Source organism: Dendrobates tinctorius, unplaced genomic scaffold, assembly GCF_039654945.1.
Source record: "Dendrobates tinctorius isolate UK_male_01 unplaced genomic scaffold, ASM3965494v1 ptg000162l, whole genome shotgun sequence".
Classification (NCBI taxonomy): domain Eukaryota; kingdom Metazoa; phylum Chordata; class Amphibia; order Anura; family Dendrobatidae; genus Dendrobates; species Dendrobates tinctorius.
In genome coordinates, this window is record NW_027361829.1 from 74,331,888 (window position 1) to 74,355,956 (window position 24,069).

Here is a 24,069-nt window from a genome sequence, read left to right on the forward strand (position 1 = left end):
CTTTAACAAGTGAAACACAGCGTCTGGTGATGGGACCTACCGCCCGTGCAGCCGTTTCATTGAACGGGGGCCCCGGGGGAGAGGGGGGCTCTTCAGCACCACATGGCTAATTATTCAATTTTCAAAATTAGCCATGTGGAGTGCAGGAGGAGAGGAGAGCAGCGCCGAAGCATTGGAGGACCTGTGGTGACGTCATAGTCATGTGATCAGGGGGCGGAGCTGATCACAGGCCTTCACCAATGATCAGCTTCGCCCCCTGATCGCATGACAATGACATCACCACAGGTCCTTTTAGCTGAGCTCACACAGGAGCTGCATCTTCCAGCAGGAGCGGCCAGGTAAGAAGAAAGGTTTTTTTTTGTAATTTTATTATGTTTCCCCGCAGGATGGAGACACATGGACCATGTGTCTCCATCCTGCCAGGGCAGATTGGAGACAGGGGGGAGGCAAGATGGAGACGGGCAGGATTGGAGACATTGGGGGCAGGATTGGAGACATAGGGGGCAGGATTGGAGACATATGGGGCAGGATTGGAGATGAGGCAGGATTGGAGACGGGGCAGGATTGGAGACGGGGCAGGAAGGGGGCAGGATTGAGGAAGGGGGCAGGATTGGAGACATTGGGGGCAGGATTGGAGACATTGGGGGCAGTATTGGAGACATTGGGGGCAGGATTGGAGACATTGGGGGCAGGATTGGAGACATTGGGGGCAAGATGAAGACAGGGTAGGATTGGAGACATTGGGGGAGGGATGGAAACATTGGGGCAGGATTGGGGGCAGGGTGGAGATGGGGCAGGATTGGATACAGGGGGAAGGATTGGAGATACAGGGGGCAGGATTGGAGATGCAGGGGGCAGGATTGCAGAAACTGGGGGCAGGATGGCAGAAACTGGGGGCAGGATGAGAGGTACAGGGGGCAGGATTGCAGACACAGGGGGCAAGATGAAAGACATAAGGGGCAAGGGGCATGATTGGAAACAGGGCAAAATGGAGACATGGGGCAGGATTGGAGACACAGGGGCCAGGATGGATACGATGGAGACAGATGGGGAGATCATATAGGGCACAATGGATACTCATGAGGGTGGGATGGGAGAACATATGGCTGAAGCCAGGAATGAGACACACGGGGGCCAGGATGGGAGATATTATTACCATATGGGCTAATTAAAGGATATTATTACTGCAGTGAAGTATTTATTTTATTTTTTGAGTATACTGTTTTAAATGGGGGGATGGTCCTGTTACTGTGTAGAGTGACACTATGTTGCTTTTTTTTCTTCATGTGATGTAATGTAGAAGTTGGGAAAAAAATAAGTAATGTGTTCTGCAAGTGGAGCTCTAGATAACTGTTATTTCCTGCAGAGACGAGCCCTGTCTGGAAGAAGTGATGGCGATCTGTGCTGGATGAAAGATGAAAAGCAAGGATGAAGGACTTTACCTAGAGACGTCACTGGTGAGTTAGTGATTTACCTATACACTGACACTATATACTGTATAATATATACAGAGGTCCTGTGTATAATGTCACCAGTGATCACTGTATTACCTGTACGTTATATACCGAGCTCCTGTGTATAATGCCATTAATCACTGTATTACCAGTACACAGACACTGGATAGTAAGTACAGATCCCCTGTGTATAATGGCACTTATGGCGATAGTATTGTTTTTTTTATTACTGATCAGTATTGTAGTATTCAGTCACTATGTGGTGGTAATATGTGGTCTGGACATGGTGTTGCGGTATTTGTCCCTTGTATGTATTATTTGGTCACTTTGTGGTGGTAATATGTGGTCTGGTCATGGTGCGGTGGTATTTGTTCCTTGTATGTGATATTATTCGGTCACTGTGGTAGTAATATATAGTCTGGTCCTGGTATAGCGGTATTTGTTCCTTGTATGTGGTATTAATTATAGGTCACTATGTGGTGGTAATATTGTGTCTGGTCATGGTGCGGTGGTATTTGTCCATTGTATGTGATATTAGTGGTCATTTTAAAAATTGAAAAATAAATACAAATGTACCTAAATTGTATTGCATATTTTAACAAATATTTAATAGGTTACAGTAGAGCTCGGCCAAAAGTGTCTAAAGTGTTGTGATGGCGGCTTAAAAAAGATTTTGGCGGAAAAAAAAAAATCTGCCGGCTGTATGTGTGATCTGGTAATGGGAACTGTTAATGTGTGATTGGTCAGAAGTGGAATTTTCCAAGAGAGGGCGGTGGGACTGTGGACAGATTGAAGGGTGGAGGCGGGGCTGGGGTGGAGCCTGGGCGGAGTCTTACGGGGGCCCTGAAAATTTTCCCAGTATGGGGCCCCGAAATACCTAGTGGCAGCCCTGTCCCTGCCCATATGCTGCAGCAGTTCAGGAATGTGCGGAGTGCAGACACTGGACAGTGTGGCATGGATGGATCCTCTTGGTCTGGCCTGCCCTGCCTGCTCCAGGTAAGAGTACTACCAGAGCTGAGCAGGACTGAGTGACTGGGACCGAGACGCAGGCATGATTTTGGGGGGCTCCTGGGGGGGGGGACTGAACATGGCAGGCATGATTTTGGGGGGCTCCGTCCTGGGGGAGAACTGAAGCATGATGGACTGGCTGCTCATGAATGGGGGGCCCCTGGCCTGGGGAGAAGGGAAGCATAGCCTTGGCTGCTCATGAATGGGGGGGCCCTGGGGAGAAGCATGACTGCTCATGAATGGGGGGGGCCCTGGGGGAGATGCTTGGCTGCTCATGAATGGGACGGCTCATTGGGGGGGGAAGAAACATGAATCGGGCGGCCCACATAGGGGGAGAAGCAGCATAAACTGTGGGGCCACATGGGGAGAAGCAGCATAAACTGGGGGGCCACATAGGGCGAGAAGCACTATGCCAAAAGTACAGTCATGGCCAAAAGTTTAGAGAATGACACAAATATTAATTTTTACAAAGTCTACTGCTTCATTTTTTCTAATGGCAATTTGCTTATACTCCAGAATGTTATAAAGAGTGATCAGCTTAACAGCAATTACTTGCAAAGTCAATATTTGCCTAGAAAATTAACTTTATCCCCAAAACACATTTCAACATCATTGCAGCCCTGCCTTAAAAGGACCAGCTAACATCGTTTCAGTGATTGCTCCATTAACACAGGTGTGGGTGTTGATGAGGACAGGGCTGGAGATCAATCTGTCATGATTAAGAATGACACCACTGGACACTTTAAAAGGAGGCTGGTGCTTGGCATCATTGTTTCTCTTCTGTTAACCATGGTTATCTCTAAAGAAACACGTGCAGTCATCATTGCACTGCACAAAAATGGCCTAACAGGGAAGAGTATCGCAGCTAGAAAGATGGCACCTCAGTCAACAATCTATCGCATCATCAAGAACTTCAAGGAGAGAGGTTCTCTTGTTGCCAAAAAGGCTCCAGGGCGCCCAAGATAGACCAGCAAGCGCCAGGACCGTCTCTTAAAAGTGTTTCAGCTGCGGGATCGGGCTACCAGCAGTGCAGAGCTTGCTCAGGAATGGCAGCAGGCAGGTGTGAGTGCATCTGCACGCACTGTGAGGCAGAGACTCTTGGAGCAAGGCCTGGTCTCAAGGAGGGCAGCAAAGAAGCCACTTCTCTCCAGAAAAAACATCATGGACAGACTGATATTCTGCAAGAGGTACAGGGAGTGGACTGCTGAGGACTGGGGTAAAGTCATTTTCTCTGATGAATCCCCTTTTCGATTGTTTGGGACATCTGGAAAACGGCTTATTCGGAGAAGACCAGGTGAGTGCTACCGCCAGTCTTGTCTCATGCCTACTGTCAAAAAAAAAAAAAATTTCACAGGGGCCCACTACAGTCTGTGTCCGCCCCTGTGTCCATGAGTTCAAGACTTCAGGCAGTCATTGCCAACAAAGGGTTTTCAACCAAATACTAGAAATGAACATTTTATTTACAATTATTTAATCTGTCCAATTACTTTTGGTCCCTTTAAAAACAGGGTGGCACATGTTAAGAAGCTGAAACTCCTAAACCCTTCATCCAATTTTAATGTGGATACCCTCAAATGAAAGCTGAAAGTCTGAACTTCAACTGCATCTGAACTGTTTTGTTTAAAATTCATTGTGGTAATGTCTAGAACCAAAATTAGAAAAATGTTGTCTCTGTCCAAATATATATGGACCTAACTGTAAGTGGTTGCCATGGACAGAGTTGTTTGACAGAGCTGGGGCTAGCTCAGCCGTGTATGAGTAGACAGGGTCTGTTCTGTTAGGCTAGGGATTTGTATTTACGAGTTTTTTGGTGCGGAGCAACCTGTCGAAAGCAATAAAAACTGCACATTTGGACCAAAACTGCATTGCCTGTGTGAACATTACCTAAGGCCTCATTCCAATCACAGAGAGTGAATTCTTACAAAACTGTAATTATCACATCATTGCAGAAACTTTATAGCATTTCATCTGTAAAAGGGGTTATCCCAGAATGTCATAAAATTCAAACCACAGTCTGAAGAATACAGCTCAAAATATGTCTCAAACAGAAGAGCAGTATTGTAAATACATGTACAGCTGTGCTCAAAAGTGTACATACCCCAGCAGAATTTTTGCTTTTGTGGCCTTTTTTTCAAAGAATATGAATGATAACACCAAAACTTTTTCTCCACTCATGGTTGGTGGTTGGCTGAAGCCATTTATTGTCAAGCTACTGGTTTTTCTCTTTTTAAATCATAATGACAACCCAAAATGACCAAATGACCCTGATCAAAAGTTCACATACCCCATTTCAAAATACTGTGTATTGCCCCCTCTAACATAAATGACAGCTTGAAGTCTTTTGTGGTAGTTGTCAATGAGGTTCTTTATTTTCTCAGATGGGAAAGCTGCCCACTCTTCTTGGCAAAAAGCCTCCAGTTCCTGTAAATTCCTAGGCTGTCTAGCAAGAACTGCGCGCTTGAGATCTCCCCTGAGTGGCTCTATGGAGACTGAGATGGCCACTCCAGACCCTTCACTTTCTTCTGCTGTAGCCAATGACAGGTCAACTTGGTCTTGTGTTTTGGATCATTGTCATGTTGGAACATCCAAGTATGGCCCATGCACAGCTTCCAGGTGAATGATTGCAAATTGGTCTCCAGTATTTGCTGATAACATGCTGCATTCATCTTTCCTTTAACTTTGACCAAGTTTTGTTGTGCCTTTGTAGCTCACATATCTCCAAAACATCAGCGAGCCACCTCCGTGCTTTACAGTAGGAATGGTGTTCGTTTCATCATAGGCCTTGCTGACCGCTCTCCAAATGTAACATTTATTGCTCAGGCCAAAACGTTCTATTTTGGTCTTATCACTCCAAATTAACTTGTTTCAGAAGTTTTGAGGCTTGTCTCTGTGCTGTTTTGCGTATTGTAGGGGAGATACTTTGTGGCATTTCTGCAGTAATGGCTTTCTTCTGGCGACTCGACCATGCAGCCCATTATTCTTGAAGTGCCTCCTTATTGTGCATCTTGAAACAGCCACACCACTAGTTTTCAGAGTGTCCAGTATTTCAGCTGATGTTATTTGTGGGTTTTCTTTGCATCCCGAACAATTTTCCTGGCAGTTGTGGATGAAATTTTTGTTGGTCTACCCGACCGTGGTTTTGTTTTTACAGAGCCCCTTATTTTCCAGTTTGAACGCTGCTGACTGACATTATCAATTCCTTTTTTTTGTATCCCTTTCCTGTTTTATACAGTTCAACTACCTTTTCCCGTAGTTCCGTTGACAATTTCTTTTGCTTTCCCCATGATTCACAATCCAGAAACGTCAGTGGCTGGATGAAAGATGCAAGAGTCTGTCTGGATCTCAGAAACTCACTCAACTTTTAGGCACACACACTGATTACAAGCAAACAGGTCACAGGTGAGGATGTTACCTTTAGTAGCCATTCAAAACCATTTGTATCAACGTCTGTGCATGTTATCAGGCCAAAATCGCCAGGGTATGTAAACTGTTGATCAGGGTCATTTGGATGTTTTGGGTTGTCATTATGATTAACAAAAGAGAAAATACAGTAGTTTGACAATAAATGGCTTCATCCAACCACTAACCATGAGTGGAGAAAAAATTTTGGTGATATTCATATTCTCTGAAAAAAGGCCAAGAAAGCAAAAATTCTGCCAGGGTATGTACACTTTTGAGCACAACTGTAGCTCACTGAGCGACATGAAGGGTTGTGACAGGAGAGGAAATAAATACCTTTTATTTGCTGAGAACAAAGGATTTTTCTCCAGACTCAGTCCTCCATATGTAGCCACTCAGCAAGGCGAAGATTTATTTCTCCTCATGTAACGGCCCTGCTCCAAGGCCAGATGTGCTAAGTGCGTTTTACATACTGTTGTTCTGTTAGTTGTTTGTCTGCAGGCTGTCTTGAAGTGCGACTAGCATAGACTACAGTTTGCAATATGTGACGCGAGACGTTTTATCATGTTCTTGGAGAACTCATTTCAGATGCTGCCAACTTTAAAATAAATGTGAAGTCATACATGATAAAGACTGCCCTTGTTAGCTTTGCAAACTAGTGATAACATATGCTTGAGCAAGTGGGTTATAAAGTATTCAATATAAAGTGTTGTATTTACCTGTAATATCCCAGCAAGCTTAAAAAAGGTAAGGGCAAGAAAGAAATTCCAGTCACGCACTTCTGATGATACACCCCGACAGCGGCTATAGATACTAATCAGATCCTCAAATGCAGGAATTCCTTTAAAAAATAAATAAATAATAGGATTTTGTAGTGAAGAAAGCCTTTCGATTCTTAAAATTAAATCTCCACCTTTTGTAACCACGTTATCCAAAATTCTGAGCTGGTTAATTTTCAATAATAATATGTTTGTAGCTATAGGACCATTGTTTTTCCAAATCTTCTGCACACACATGGCATTAAAGGGATTTTCTGGGAACAACTAACTAAATACAAACAAGTCGATGGCATCAGAAGATGGAATAGGATACTAGAGGTGAACAACTGGCTATGACGGTGGTGCAGGCAGCAAGGATTTGGATTCTTAGACCATGGCGTGAATTACCTCTACGATGGACTTCTCGCAAGAGATGGGATACACCTCACAAAACCTGGGAAACACACATTCGCCAGAAGACTTGCCACACTAATCAGGAAGGCTTTAAACTAGAAGAAGAGGGGATGGGAGGTAAAACAGCAGACAAGAGCATGCAGCAGAAGGACAAACTAATCAAGGATACTAGATGTGGTAAAGAGGACCCAAGACAGGGTACTCAGAAGGAAGCTAAGAAAATGGAAGCAAAACTTCTTTCCTGCATGCTGACCAATGCAAGAAGCCTGACCAATAAGATTGAAGATCTGGAGTTGGTAATGTATGAGGAAAAATCCGACATAGTAGGAATAACTGAGACATGGTTAGACGACAGCTATGACTGGGCGGCTAACTTGCAAGGATATGATTTGTTTAGGAGGGATCGAAAAAAAAGGAAAGGGGGTGGAGTCTGTCTATATATAAAGTCCACTTTAAAGCCCACACTAAGAGAAGATATACAAGAGGGAAATGAAGAGGTGGAGTCTCTATGGGTGGAGATACAAGGAGGGAAAAGTAATAAAATCCTCATAGGGGTTTGTTATAAGCCACCAAATATAACAGAAACCACTAAAAATGTATTATTGAAACAAATAGACAAAGCAGCAAATCACAATGAGGTGATTATTATGGGGGACTTCAACTACCCCGACATAGACTGGGAAACTGAAACCTGCGTATCTCAGAAAGGAAACCAATTTCTGTCAGTGGCCAAGGATAATTATCTGCCACAACTTGTGCAGGGCCCAACTAGAGGGACAGCCCTTCTGGACTTAATTTTAAGCAACAGGCTAGATAGAATAACAGAAGTACGAGTCGATGGGCACCTAGGGAACAGTGACCACAATACAATACAATTCCACTTGTCCTTCAGTAAGGTGCCCTGAAAGGGGGTTACGAAAACGCTGAATTTCAGGAAAGCAAAGTTTGATCAGCTTAGAGAGGACCTTCGCCGAATTGATTGGGACAATGTCCTGAAAAATAGGAGCACAGAAAATAAATGGGAAATATTTAAATCAGTTTTACACAGCCACTGCGAGCTAGCCATACCGTACAGAAATAAAAGGGCTAGGAACAGGAGAACACCAATGTGGCTAAATAAGGATGTAAAAAGGGCAATAAATAACAAGAACAAGGCATTTAAGAAGCTAAAACAAGAAGGCAATGAAGAAGCATTAAAAAGTTATAGAGAAAAAATTAAAATGTGTAAAAAACCAAATACATTTAGCAAAAGTGGAAACTGAGAGACTCATTGCTAAGGAAAGTAAAACAAACCCCAAACTATTCTTTAATTATATAAACAGTAAAATGATTAAAATTGATGGTGTCGGCCCTTTAAAGAACAATGAGGGTAAAATCATAGGAAGCTATGTGGGAAAAGCAAATGTTTTAAATACTTTTTTCTCAACAGTGTTCACACAGGAAAAGGATTTGCCAGGGGAAATGCAGAGTGATAATGTAAACTCCCCATTAAGTATTACCTGCCTAACCCAGGAAGAAGTGCAGAACCACCTTAGTAAGATTAAAATTGACAAATCACCAGGCCCTGATGGCATTCACCCTCGGGTATTAAGGGAGTTAAGTAATGTGATAGACAGGCCTCTATTCCTTATATTTAAAGACTCTATAGAAACAGGGTCTGTTCCTTTTGATTAGCGGCAAGCAAATGTGGTACCAATATTCAAAAAGGGGTGTAAAAGGGAACCTGGAAACTATAGGCCGGTAAGCTTAACATCTGTTGTGGGTAAAATTTTTGAAGGGTTTCTAAGGGACACCATTATGGAATATCTCAATGTTAATAAATGTTTAACTCCATATCAACATGGATTTATGAGGGATCGCTCCTGTCAAACTAACCTGATCAGCTTCTATGAGGATGTAAGCTCACAAATGGACCAAGGAGAATCATTGGATGTCATTTATCTCGACTTCTCTAAAGCATCTGACACTGTCCCACATAAGAGATTGGCAAGTAAGATGAGAAAGCTTGGGCTAGGGGAAAATGTGTGTAGATGGGTAGGTAGCTGGCTTAGTGATAGAAAACAAAGAGTGGTTATTAATGGTGCATACTCAGATTGGGCCAGGGTTACTAGTGGGGTACCACAGGATTCTGTATTGGGCCCCCTACTATTTAATATATTTATTAATGATCTAGTGGATGGCTTACACAGTAAAATATCAGTATTTGCAGATGATACAAAACTATGTAAGGTAGTTAACACAAAGGAGGACAGTTTGCAACTACAGACAGATTTGAGTAAATTGGAGAATTGGGCTGAAAAATGGCAAATGAGGTTTAACACAGATAAGTGTAAGGTTATGCACATGGGAAGGAGAAACATGCTATAATTACTTACTAAATGGGAAACTGCTGGGGAAATCAGACATGGAAAAAGACTTAGGCATCTTAGTCAATAAGAAGCTAAATTGGAGTGCCCAGTGTCAGGCAGCTGCCATCAAAGCAAATAGGGTCATGGGATGCATTAGAAGAGGTCTGGGGACACGAGATGAAAACATAATTCTCCCTCTGTACAAATCACTCATCAGACCACACTTGGAGTATTGTGGGCAATTTTGGACGCCGGTGCTCAAGAAAGACATTACTGAACTTGAAAGGGTTCAAAGGCGGGCTACTAAAATGATAAATGGAGTTGGTTCACTACAATACCCAGAAAGGTTATCAAAATTAGGTCTATTTACTCTAGAAAAGAGAAGACTTAGGGGAGACTTTATATATGTACAAGTATATCAGAGGGCAATACAGAGATCTCTCCAATGAACTGTTTGTACCAAGGACTGTGACAAGAACAAGGGGGCATTCTCTTCGTTTGGAGGAAAGACAATTTCTGCACCAGCATAGAAGAGGGTTCTTCACGGTAAGAGCAGTGAGGCTCTGGAATTCTCTTCCTGAGGAAGTGGTGATGGCCAACTCACTGAATGAATTTAAGAAAGGAATGGATGCTTTTCTTGTGAGTAACAGTATAGAAGGTTACGAATAACATAATATTATAGGTAGATGGTTGACCCAGCTTAGGGGAAGGAACTTTTTTCCCTATGGAGAAAATTGGCTTCTACTCTGTGGGTTTTTTGCCTTCCCCAGGATCAACAATGCAGAACAGCTGCACTAAAAATAGGCTGAACTAGATGGACATAAGGTCTTCCTTCAGCCTTCAAAACTATGTAACTATGTAACTGAAGGAAATGCATTTAGAAAAATAAAATTCCTAAATGCCTGTAATTAGCAAATCACACTTGTTTTGTCCAGGGAGGTAATCATTATAGCAAGAAAAAATCCACTGCCTTCTTACACTGACTAACCTGGAAACCCTAGAATGTTAATAGGACAGGTGTCTGTGAGCATGTGCAGTAGGAAGCTCATCAACTTCCCTTTATGGGTAGGAAGGGGTGTTCCCAGTGGATATTCTGAATACTGGACATACCAGTAGTGCTGAGGTAAGGAGAGGTTGGTCGCACTGCTGTCCACCCTGTCTTTCTGAACCAATATTGGAGATAATAGGGATGCTGAGGTGAGAAGACAGCTCACACTGCTGTTCACCCTGTCTATCTGATCCAATACTGGAGATAGCAGGGGTGCTGAGGTAAGAAGAGGCTGCTCCCACTGCTGTTCACCCTGTCTATCTGATCCAATACTGGAGATAGCAGGGGTGCTGAGGTAAGAAGAGGCTGCTCCCACTGCTGTTCACCCTGTCTATCTGATCCAATACTGGAGATAGCAGGGGTGCTGAGGTAAGGAGACGATGCTCACACTGCTCGCCACCCTGTCTATTACTGGAGATACCAGGGATGCTGAGGTAAGGAGAAGCTGCTCCCACTGCTGTCCACACTGTCTATATGATCTGTTACTGGAGATAACAGGGATGCTGAGGTAAGGAGAGGCTGTCTGATTTAAGATATAGGTATATAAACACATTCTGCTCTATAAATAATTATTGCATATCTAATAAAAAGGTAACATCTTAATAAGAATGCCTAATGAAGCACAGTTAAAGCACAATTGCTGAATCACATATTAATGCTACATAATGAAAGACGTGCTACTGTTGCTGCCTAATGACCGTTAAGAAGTCCTGGTTTACTGCAAAATGCTTCCATATGAGGAGCCAGATAAAAACAATTTTGGCAATGTTGTATATGGAAAGTTGTCGTTGCTCTTATAAAAGGACAGGTGCTTTGGGGGAGTGGGTGTGGCAGACGAAGGGGGGGTCAAAAGGATCAGGATTAGTCCTGCCACAAGTTGGGTTAGGTTAGAACAGTGGTTGGCAAATTTTCATCTCAGGCTACACTATTGAATCTGGAACTGGGATCCTAGAATATACAGTGGGGAAAAAAAGTATTTAGTCAGTCAGCAATAGTGCAAGTTCCACCACTTAAAAAGATGAGAGGCATCTGTAATTTACATCATAGGTAGACCTCAACTATGGGAGACAAACTGAGAAAAAAAAAATCCAGAAAATCACATTGTCTGTTTTTTTTCATTTTATTTGCATATTATGGTGGAAAATAAGTATTTGGTCAGAAACAAGCAATCAAGATTTCTGGCTCTCACAGACCTGTAACTTCTTCTTTAAGAGTCTCCTCTTTCCTCCACTCATTACCTGTAGTAATGGCACCTGTTTAAACTTGTTATCAGTATAAAAAGACACCTGTGCACACCCTCAAACAGTCTGACTCCAAACTCCACTATGGTGAAGACCAAAGAGCTGTCAAAGGACACCAGAAACAAAATTGTAGCCCTGCACTAGGCTGGGAAGACTGAATCTGCAATAGCCAACCAGCTTGGAGTGAAGAAATCAACTGTGGGAGCAATAATTAGAAAATGGAAGACATACAAGACCACTGATAATCTCCCTCGATCTGGTGCTCCACGCAAAATCCCACCCCGTGGGGGTCAGAATGATCACAAGAACGGTGAGCAAAAATCCCAGAACCACGCGGGGGGACCTAGTGAATGAACTGCAGAGAGCTGGGACCAATGTAACAAGGCCTACCATAAGTAACACACTACGCCACCATGGACTCAGATCCTGCAGTGCCAGACGTGTCCCACTGCTTAAGCCTGTACATGTCCGGGCCCGTCTGAAGTTTGCTAGAGAGCATTTGGATGATCCAGAGGAGTTTTGGGAGAATGTCCTATGGTCTGATGAAACCAAACTGGAACTGTTTGGTAGAAACACAACTTGTCGTGTTTGGAGGAAAAAGAATACTGAGTTGCATCCATCAAACACCATACCTACTGTAAAGCATGGTGGTGGAAACATCATGCTTTGGGGCTGTTTCTCTGCAAAGGGGCCAGGACGACTGATCCGGGTACATGAAAGAATGAATGGGGCCATGTATCGTGAGATTTTGAGTGCAAACCTCCTTCCATCAGCAAGGGCATTGAAGATGAAACGTGGCTGGGTCTTTCAACATGACAATGATCCAAAGCACACCGCCAGGGCAACGAAGGAGTGGCTTCGTAAGAAGCATTTCGAGGTCCTGGAGTGGCCTAGCCAGTCTCCAGATCTCAACCCTATAGAAAACCTTTGGAGGGAGTTGAAAGTCCGTGTTGCCAAGCGAAAAGCCAAAAACATCACTGCTCTAGAGGAGATCTGCATGGAGGAATGGGCCAACATACCAACAACAGTGTGTGGCAACCTTGTGAAGACTTACAGAAAACGTTTGACCTCTGTCATTGCCAACAAAGGATATATCACAAAGTATTGAGATGAAATTTTGTTTCTGACCAAATACTTATTTTCCACCATAATATGCAAATAAAATGAAAAAAAAAAAAAACAGACAATGTGATTTTCTGGATTTTTTTTCCTCAGTTTGTCTCCCATAGTTGAGGTCTACCTATGATGTAAATTACAGACGCCTCTCATCTTTTTAAGTGGTGGAACTTGCACTATTGCTGACTGACTAAATACTTTTTTTCCCCACTGTATACTTTTTGCACTCACCTGTACAATTTATCAAGTCATCCTCAATCCAATTTAACACAAACCAGTATAAAATTGGAGCAAATTATGTTTTGCAAGGGTAAATTCACCAACTGTGATACACATAGTAGTGTCTAGGATATCAAAATTTTGCTTGGAGAATTACCGTAGGTTATCAGAGGTTTTTTTTTCTTTTTTTGAAGTATACATTTTAATTAGTTCTCTTCATTTAAGAGGTCTGCCATACCTTTTTTATTGATGTCCTTTCTGATCGGTATGGGTATGACTCACCGGTACCCCCATCGATCAGCTGTTACCAGTGCTGGCTGGAAGTTCTTGGTTGATTCCGAAACACAGCAGTTCCGTCATTTCTAAAGTGTCTGCGGCTACTGCATATACACCCCCTATTCAAATGAGGATAGGCCATCAATAAAATGGTTAAAACCTCCAATTTCTAGGGAGAATTCCAAAACTGATACCCCATTCCTTACATGTGTAAGCCACAAGTTACAGACATTGTCATTTAAACATTCATTTAATGTTTTGTACACTCCATATTGAATCAACATACCATATAGGAGATTTTAGGGGCCTCTACTTTCTGGTCAGTCCATTTATATGGCATGTTCACATTGACACTGCTGGTATTTCTATGGAAACCTAAAACCTTGGCATTATATTTAATACGAGATGGGGTGAAGGGAAAAAATGCACACTATTTTGCACCTGCACTTATTACTCTATACTATATAAAGTGCCTTTGTGTAGGCGTTTCATATGATATTCAGTTTTCAATATATATCCTTCATTACACACTTTGTACTGGCCATAAATTTTGCCCCCTTATCGGATACTTTTTCATAAACTTTGGCTCAGTGTTATCCCCACGTATTGTGACTCTAAAAAAACAAGTTTATTGAATAAATTTTAATAAAACACCTAGGTAAGGAAGCCAAGTCCTACTAGACAAGACCGCTTGGAAACAACCAAAGGTACACGTGGCACAAGGTTAAAAGGGTATTCCCATCTCCAAGTTCCTATCCCAATATGTATTAAGTGTATTAATAATTTTAGTAAATGCCTCCAATTAGAAACGTGGTATAGCTTTTCTGATCGCAACATTTCTCTCTCATGTGCAGGCATTGCAGGACCTTAGGTAACCATACAACCACTGATACATTAACAGCTTGCTGTTAGTGATCATAACCACGGATACCTAAAATCCTGCAATGTCTGCACATGAGGAAAGAGACATAGTGAATCAGAAAAACTATACTACATTTCTAATTGGAGGTATTTGCTAGTATTACTACACCTGCTACATATTGGGATAGGATCTTGGAGATGAGAATACCCCTTTAAGTAAACTGCAAAAGCTTGAAAGCCTCTACCCTGGATAGATTCAAGAAATAGGAAATGTCATTCGTTTAGAAAAAGCTAGGAGGTTCTTTTCTTCATGTAAAAACAGCTTTTTCTACAATATTTGACTACTCTTACATTTTGCTGGCTTTTGAACTAATTACTAAGGGTCCCGTTTCACACAGTGACGCACCAGCGATCCCGACAGCGATACGACCTGGTAAGGATCACTGGTACATCGCTACATGGTCGCTAGTAAGCTGCCAAACAGGCAGATCTCTTCAGCAACGCAGCAACGATCCGGCGATCCGTATATCGACCTTGGCGGTCGTTGGTACCTTGTCACACAGCAGCTTTTCTGACGATTCCCGCCTGCGTCCCTGAATTCTGCGTCGCCAACGAGGTCGCTAGTCGGCGTCAAGCACAGTAATGCATGCTGGCCAGCGGGACGCCGACGATGAAAAAATGGCCCAGGACATTCGAGCACGATCAGCGATATCCAGCGGGGGGCCGGTCGCCGCTGCGTGTCACATGTAGCGAGATCGCTGGCGAGGTCGCTGTTGTGTCACAAAATCGGTGACGCTTCAGCGATCTCGCTATGCGAGATGGGGGCTTAACTTTCTGAACAGTATTTTTCCCAGCCAGGTTAAAGGAAGAGTGGGAGAGAAAAAAAAAAAAGTAAGGGGGCCAGATAAAGCAGATCTAAATTTGTCATGTGTACCTTCATTTAGAATACCCACCTTCAATATCAGTAGCGGATTTGTTACTATAGTTTCCAAGAAACTGGACACCTCGAGGCCAAAAATACAACGAGGTAAAGTAAGCCAAGTCAGACGTAGCATGTCCAATAGTGGAGAGTTCCCAATCAAGGACAGCAATTACACGGGCCTGGAGAGAAGTATTTATAAAGGGTTATTATCATTAGAATGAATGGCTAAAATTGTAAAGTGCTCTTTAAAAAGGAAAAAAAACCACAACCCTACCTCAGTTTGGTGGAAAATGACATTATCGATCCTGAAGTCTCCATGGATCAACGTTTCATCATGGTCATTGCTTGGCACATTTTTACTTAACCAGTCTGCCAGTTGGTTCATTGCAGGTATATCCTTATGCGCTGCCCTTTCATATTGCTTCTTCCATGTATTGACCTGCCAATTATCTAGATAATTTCATATCTTTTTACAATATCAAACAATATAGCAGGTTCAATGTTCTATGCAAACCTGGCTAATTACTCATAAGCTTTGGTTAGAGTATCTCATTAGTAAAGAAACTTCAGCGCCAGTGTAACAGTTATCTGATGTAAAGTATGATGTACAATAAAAAACAAAACACAACATTGTTTGTTTTAGTCTGAAGGTCAAAAGATTGCTGATCGTATTGTGCAGCTGGTTGGCCTATATACACAGACCTTAAGACATGCCATCACTATATGGTCAGTGGTCGTCTCACCTATAGGGCTCCAACCAATCCGGAGAGTAAATGGGATGCAGGGTCAGTATGGATTGTGTGCTGCCAAATTGTGAACTAACAGCATCACCTATACAGGCATGTATAAAATATACAATATACCTGTACATACATATGCTTGTGTGCCTTTCCTGCATTACTGTCACTTTAAAGAAAAAAAAAGAAAAGGTTGTCTAGTGAAGATAAGTAATCAACTATCCACAGGATGGTTGGGGGGTCCCATTCATCCCATCCGCACTGATTGTTCCAGAACAGAGAGAGAGCGAATGAAGCATCAGTTCGACAAGTGCACTGTGAGGGAATGAATGTGCCCTGTTCTCCTGATTGATGCGAGTCCCAGTAGATGGACCCTCATCTACCTATAACCATAGGATACGTTATCACCTATCTTCTTGGGACAAGCCTTACAGCTGGGGAGAACAGTCCTGGTTCTGGAGAAGTGCTAGATTACTGTATATACTTTTTCTTCATGAGACTCTTTTCCAGCTGACTGTATACACAAAGAAACAGTACATAGATTTTTATGACAAAGTCAAAGCAAAAAAGATTTTCCTATGGAATTAAAAAAGGCTACATTACCTGCCGCTGACTATATCCTTTTCCTCTGCCATATCCGGTAAGATTTAATGTATGTATGTTTAATGAATGGAGATGGGCAAGCGTTTCAGTGAGTGCCACATACAGGGCTGATCTTTCCGCAGGGCTGACTTCTGGCAGGGTGACATCTCGGAAAATGCGTCCCTGACCAAGACAAAGGGAGAAAAGCACCAGTAACTATTACAGCTATAATTGCAAATAAACATCTTGTATTAAGGTATTTGACAAGATGGACACATCGGTGATACATTTTTGATATCTGGGGAGCTTCACTGACCAATAAAATGGGATTTCTGATAGCAGAAAGAAGTTTAGGTGCTGCAGTGGTCCAGTGCGCCCAGTTTGGCTCAACTCTATGGAGCTGGAGAAGACAGCTGAGCACAGTGCTCGGCTGCTTTTACTAGTGCCCTAGACATTAAAAAGGAGGTCGGTCACTCTCTCATTAGTGCAGTTTCCTCACACACTGACTATCACTTCTGTCCATACAATGGCTGCTGGTGGAAGAGCAGTGCCCAGACCTGTCCATCAGCCTCCTCCAACAGTAATCTCCTCACAAGGTAAAGCTGATTTTCTATTAGAGGAGGCTGATGGACAGGACTAGTCACTGCTCCTCCACCAGCAGCCATTGTATGGACAGGAGTGCTACTGAGTCTGCGAGGAAACTGCACCAAGAAGAGAAGGTGGTGACCTCTTTATCTGAGACCTAGTCAGTGAGCTTAATCTGACAGGCTAGCAGGAAAATGTATAACTATTTTATCTGAGCTCCTCTCATTTATGGCCTCAAACTACATTAAAAAGTGACCATGCAGGAAAACAAAGCCTGAATAAGCAAAACAGTGCAAAATTTGTCACGAAACCTAGTTATAAAATTGGGTTTTAGCTTAAAGAAAAAAAAAAATGGCCAACTTCTTTAACCGTTTGTCAATGTTTTCTCATTACAGACAACCCATCTTAATGTCCCAAAACACATTAGATAGCTGTCAGCCAACAGATCTCTCCTGACTTCCTAGACAAAGGAACACTTGCCTTGGCCGGTCGGTCACTCCTGTGTTTTCTATGAGAGTGCTATAGTCAGGTGTCTCCGAGGTCTTGTGTCCCATAAGAATAAAAAGAACAGACACTGAAATTCAGAAGGATGGATCCATCTGTTCCCAATCTGTTGGGGGAGAATCAGGAGGCACCAATACGCTTTAGACTGTTGGTGAACCTGCCAATATCGTTCGGCATAAACGCCTTTATTCGTAGGTGTAAGGGGGCCTCTAATATTCGACCCACCACAACAACCAGCAGTTCTTTCAACAAAAGATGCAGCTTTGGCAGTTCAATTTCTCTAAACGGCAGTACATGGCAGCTGTACCGCAGTAGCTTATAAACGAAGAGAAAGTTACTCCGCTGTAAAACAAAATCAAGGAGTTCAAGTATGAAAGCATTGTGCGGCCCAAGACGAATACCCCTACCACCCAGGAAATGTTTAACGGCTCCAAGGTCACCCAAGTGTCGGATACTGCTATACAATGCCTCCACGTCTATGGAGGGAATGATAGTGTCAGAGTCCAGGGCGATACCCTTCAGTTTATTTAGAAGGTCCGTGGTATCTCATGTATGAGGGAAGTGCCATCACAAAAGGCCGTAAAAATTTATCTAAGTAGATACTTGAATTCTGGGACAGGGCGTCATCCCCTGAGACGATCGGACGTCCTTTCAGGGGATTGACGCCCTTGTGAGTTTTTAGTAATGCATAAAATGTAGTTATAACAGGAAATTCTGGAAGTAAAAAATCAATTTGAGTTGAAGAGCCCATGTAAGAATCTGTGATAATTCAGAAATATCCTTAGTTGGATCATTCCTAAGTACTTCATATGAGGACCTATCAGATAGGATTGCGAGACACACACCCACATCTTTTTCGTGATGTCCATTATCACAACGTTCCCTCCTTTGTCTGAAGGCTTGATGACAATCAATTTGTTATCATTTAGGTCATTAAGTGCCCTCCTCTCAGCAACAGACAGATTAGGATGAGTAGTATCTGACGTGGGATCTATATAGTTTATTTCTTTTGTCACTAGTTTTTGGAATATCTCAACCCTTCCAAACTCATTCGTTGGCAGCATTCGTGTGCTCTTTGGTTTCAAGTCAGGACAATTGGAGAAGGCCCCTTATTTCTAATACCTTCCTCCGCCAATTCTGTGAGTAACGCAAGGTCGGCTAGGTCTTCACGAGGGATCCCCAAGTGCTGACATTTATTTAAATCATTCTTCTGAAAGAAACTCCTCCATTTAAGTTTCCTTGCAAAAATGACTCTGCATGTGATTTTGCCTATAACGCCAGTAGAACTTCACTCCTAATCCCAAAACCAAGGACGGACTCTCATTCCATCACACATTTGATTGGCACCTTTGAGGATCAGTCTAAAAAGGCACTTAATATCCTTAGAAAACATTGCCAGATCCTTAAATCAGATCCGAATATCAGTGATTTCATCTTCCCTTATCTGTCAGTGACCTATAGAAGAGGAAAGTTAACTAAGGACAGTGTGGCCCATAGTCACTTTGTTCCAACCAAAAAGGAAAGTACTTGGTTGGCGAATAGGTCACTTGGGACCTTCAAATGTGGACATTGTTCCTTCTGTGGTACATTCAACCCTCAGTGACAGACAGAAAATACTTCATGAGACAATTTGCCAACTGTTAGACCATGGGGTGGTGTATCTCTCCACATGTCTGCCCCAAGGATTAGGTCGGTAAAACCAAACGAGAATTGTGTATATGTATTGAACACTTTGGGGATATTAGACATGGCAGGGATACACCACTTGCACACCATGTCAATTCAATACATGGGGATGATTTGGGGTCTACATCGTTCTCCGTTATAGAGGTGGTTCCATCATCATTGAGACAAAGAGAATGGGATGGAAAAATTATCCATCGTGAAACAAGATGGATTTATTGGCTTGAGTCCATGAGCCCACTTGGTCTCAATGAACAGTTATCCTTTACTAGGTTCATCTAAACTGCTTTTTTTTTGGTCTTAGAAACCTTTTTGCCATGTATATTTGTCCTTTGGACTAATACAGTAATCTGATTTGTCATTTTTATTGACTACTACCGTATATCTTTTTGATTATACATGTTTCTCTTTTGCGGTCTCTTAACTGATCTGTTCATTATGAGGATACATTGTATTTAAGATGCTATTGTGTCAGTAGCAGCTCTTTTGTTGCTACTGTCCTTTCACTGGCCTTTTCAATACCTTGATTATCCTTTTCTTATAGTCTACTTGCACTCTTCAATGTATTAACTTCAGGAAGTGGAAGGTTAATTATTACGCTATTAAGCGAGGCATACCTCTTACGGGAAGCGATATGTGTGATACACATCTGTAGAACGCATACCGTATTGTTGGTTACACTTACGTTAAGCGTCTAGCATTACTGTGTGTTCCAAGCCTCACTTTGGATGCACCTCTGCACGCGACGCTACCGCGTCACTTCCGGCGCATACTGATTGGTGGGACACAGAGTGCGTTCCATCTTACCAGATGTAACACTAGATGCGTGCCATGCTTCCACTACACCGAATTCATTATGGGCTTTTAAAAGGAGGCTGTGAGTAAACTTTCTAGCTGATCTTATTTTCTGATGTGGCCTTCTGATGCCCTGATGAACCCCTAGGAATTGTGTAGGGGGGGGGGGGAAATGCATTGGGCATTGATATGGGACGTTGCTACACACTGCCTAATTATGGATGGTGCCTGACTATGGCTTGATCTTTATAATAGGAATCCCTTCCATTGAGCTGATGAACTCCAGTAGGACAACCAGATGAGTGCATTATTACTGCACCCTGTTTACCTTTATTTGGCCTGTTGTTAATTTGATTCATGGCTACTGTTGTTTATTTATTTGAGCACTAGTAGAATACCTGCAGCTTTGCTCGCGAAAAATATGTGGTTATGGTAGCTAAAGTAAAATTCAGTGTCAACCTGAAATTGACATTTTCAGAGTGCTACAGTAAAAAATTTTTCCACTTTAAAATTTTTATTTTTTTTAACATTTTACTAATTTGTCAGCCACAACTGTTGTTTTCCCCTCAGCACTTTTACTTTCACCTTCACATTTCTCCATTGTATGTATAGGGCATTACTTCGGGGGTCCCAATCTCACGACAGGGGGACACTAGCGAGATTTAACGTGCGCAGTATTCTGCTCCTGTGGGTGGAGAGGGGGCGTGCCAAATTTCACCCAAATTGGACGAGAACTGTGGATTCGTATAGAGTGGGCTTCTACAGATTTTGAGTTATATAGATAGATATGTGGATCCTGCTAGTAGCATAGGTACAGAGGACACTCCATTGTATTCTTCTTACATTTAACACTACTTCTGCCAAAAACAGGATTTTTGCTCTTATTTTTTTTTACTGATCTAGTACAGAAAAATTGGTGGGTTCCAACCAGATCATCATTAGTGCTTTTCTATCTATACATATTTTGTATTGATTTTGATATAAGTATAGGTGCACAGATTACTCCAGTTTGCCCTTCTCCTATCTGAGACTACAGTTATTAGGAGTACGCCAACTTGCTTTATATCACACTGATTTATCACATCACTATTGGTTGCTTTCCACCAGTATACTGCTATTTTCACAGGTAACAGGGTGTATTGGGACATTTTTTCCATGATAGGGACATCAGGGAAAGCTGCTGAGTGGGGGCGCCAATGTGCACTGCCAGGCAGGACTCAGTACAGTGACCTACTAGGGATCACTAGGATACATATTATTGTATATTTTTTTAATTTCCTGATTGAGACCCACTCCCTATTTTTGCTTGATTTTACGTGTCTTAAATTTGGAACATGATTTTAGCTTTGCTTAGGGGTCCTTGTTTTTGTTTGGTGACTTGCAATCTTGAATACAAACCTGGAGCAGTTTGCAAAAGAAGAGTGGTCCAAAATTCCAGTTGAAAAGTGTGAGAAGTTGTTGATGGTTATAGGAAAAAACTGATAGCAGCTATTTATTCCAATGGGTTGTGCAACCAAATATTAAGCTGAGGATGCCAACAATTTTGCCCAGCCCATTTTTAAGGTTGTGTTAAATTATGTCCTATTTGCCTTTTTTTCTGTTGTTCCAATACACACAAAGGAAATAAACAAGTAATTGCAATAACTTTCCAGGAGAAATATTTCAGCGTTCTGAAACAATTTAAAGGGTGGCAACACTTTCAACCATGACTGTATTTAGGAATGAAATTCAGAAAACTCTGCAAATTAGAGCTCTCACCAATTCGCACCCTTTTTCAGTGGAGCATTGCCTGTAGACTTCAAATTCAGCTTGTCCCTTTAAAAACCTAAAGGAAAATCTGTAATGTAATGACTAGCTGACCTCCAAAGATCATCCTTGGCTCCAACAGTCTCTTTTGGCAGCACTGGCTGACCATCTAATGTTTATGGAGGCTCTTCCCAAAAAATGAGATCAAGGAAGAGGAGATTAGGGCATGCTGAATGCAAACGCCTGGGTATTTTGCTTACCTGAATGACAGGCCACCGCAAGACGTATGTGGCAGCAACCTACTCCATTCCTCAATAAAAACACCCACACTCTTAGCTAAGATGAGCATACGTTTGCATGGAGGGGGTCAATATATGCAGCGGTTGACCAAATTATATTTGTTTGACTGGTTTATGAGAAAACCTCAAGAATAATAGGTGGGCAGTGTGTCAGCACATGAGAAACATGAAGTGACAGGAAAAGCAGAGAGCTTATCATCTCGGAGTGCCATTAGAGTTCAGCGTCCCTGAGAAGCACTGCAAAGAAGTTATGCAAGAAAAACTAACCTGCACATGTTCCATCACATAGAATTCTGTACCGATAACCGAGACATCTCCACAGTAAATTAAGGGCCTTGGCACAGGAAATCCAGCAGAAAATAAAGCTTTCTGTACTTCATATTCTCTTTCAATCTAAGGAAAAAAACAAACAAACCAAATGCTATAATGGAAACAAATGTGAGAAGAACCAGTGTGGAAGTATTGCTTCTTTGTAGAACTAGTGTTTGTCATTCATAGGCTTACTGGTGGCGCTCAGAACTGGAATCACGTCACGGAAATCATTTCCTGTTTTTAAATACGAACCATAAACTGGGACCAATATTCAAGGGTAATCTGCAGATAATCCAGCAGCAAACGATTCATTCACTTGTAACACCTGGGACAGAGTCACTGGCACCGTATGTGAAGGGACATATGTGTCACCGCGCCTTCTGCATTCGGGGATGTAAAACCATAGTGTTTGTCCTCTAGCACGCCAAGTGCTGAGAGGGTTAATAGGAACATATGTTTTGGGCTGGTTTTAGTGGACCTTCACAGAGCGGGAGGGAGGGGGTCCACCGTATCTCCACATGCAGAGTCCTGACAGGACCTGTGTGAGGTCAAGGTCATGTGACCATCACATGGGTGTTAAATACCTGGCCATGAGAGTCAGTGGGGAGTTGTGTATTGGCAGAGCAGGAACTCCCACAGAGCTCCTGAAGGAGCTAAAGGACTGTGCGGGATTGCTGCAGATGAACCATGCAGGGAATAGACTCAAAAGTCTCTGTTTATTTTGCCGAACCCTGCAAAGGTTTATGCTATTCACAATAAACCAGGCGATTCTCTACCAGAGCGGTTCCTGTGTCTTCCTGAGGAATCAGCCAAGTGGGTCTACCCCTTACACATCATTAACTCAACAGCGCAAAACAGACATCACTGTCCCCATTGGGGCTCACAATTTATATTCCCTATCAGTATATCTTTGGAGTATGGGAGAAAATCCACTCAAATACATGGAGAACATACAAACTCCTTGCAAATGTTGTCCTTGATGGAACTTTAATAGTGATAACCACTGGATAAGGTAGAACTACCCAGTCTGTTTTAAATGTGGCTGTAATGCACCAGAAAAGAAAACAAAAAAACAATTCAGTCTCTATCCAATCTGGGTAACTGAATGGAGTCGCTCAATACTAAATTGTCTAAAATTGTTTTTCTAAACAAAACCTTTTGGCTATGTGCACACAGCATCCTTTAGACACTAGTGCGGCCATCACATTTTCTCAGGAAAAGCAACTTCAGGAAAAACACCAGGAAACTTTTTCCTGAAGAGGCTTTGCCGGCAGCATTTGCAGTTGTTGGAGCTCTACCGTTGGCGTCTTTTACGTTATACTGTTAGGCCTCTGTCACACGTCCTGCTAAATTACAGGAAAAAAACAGTACCAGTGCTAACCATGTCCGTGTTTAACATTTGTGTGTCCCAGTGTGACTCATATCGGCATCTGGGAAAAAGCACAACAGTTAGCGCTGTTCCCAAGCACTGAATCCAATTCTTATCATTGTTGCTTTGTCTCCCTGCGATCAGTGCGACACTGCTGAGTGTTCGAGTCACCACCACCATCTGTGTATCGCGCGTATTAAAATTAAAAATAAAAATTCCTAAACAGCTGAGGGAAAGCAGACAGCTGATGCCAATATTCTGGGAAGGGGCCAATAGCCATAAAAAGTTCCCAGCATATTAATAACTGCTCACAACTGTTTGCTTAGCCTTTACTTATAAGGGAGACCCCCAAAAAAGTGATGTGGTGTCCCTTCTACTATTACTAACCAACAA

At 42.4% G+C, this 24,069-nt stretch overlaps 1 protein-coding gene across 1 annotated transcript in view; it reads right to left on the reverse strand.

Annotated features, from left to right (window-relative positions):
• ACAD11 (acyl-CoA dehydrogenase family member 11) overlaps positions 1-24,069 on the reverse strand; it is a 126,723-nt gene that overhangs the window by 86,557 nt on the left and 16,097 nt on the right. Inside the window, exons 3-7 of the mRNA XM_073550110.1 lie at positions 22,263-22,388; positions 16,405-16,566; positions 15,339-15,503; positions 15,096-15,243; positions 6,581-6,702 (exon numbers count right to left, since the gene is read on the reverse strand). Coding sequence (XP_073406211.1) covers positions 6,581-6,702; positions 15,096-15,243; positions 15,339-15,503; positions 16,405-16,566; positions 22,263-22,388 — 723 coding nt within the window. The remainder of the gene's footprint in view (positions 1-6,580; positions 6,703-15,095; positions 15,244-15,338; positions 15,504-16,404; positions 16,567-22,262; positions 22,389-24,069) is intronic.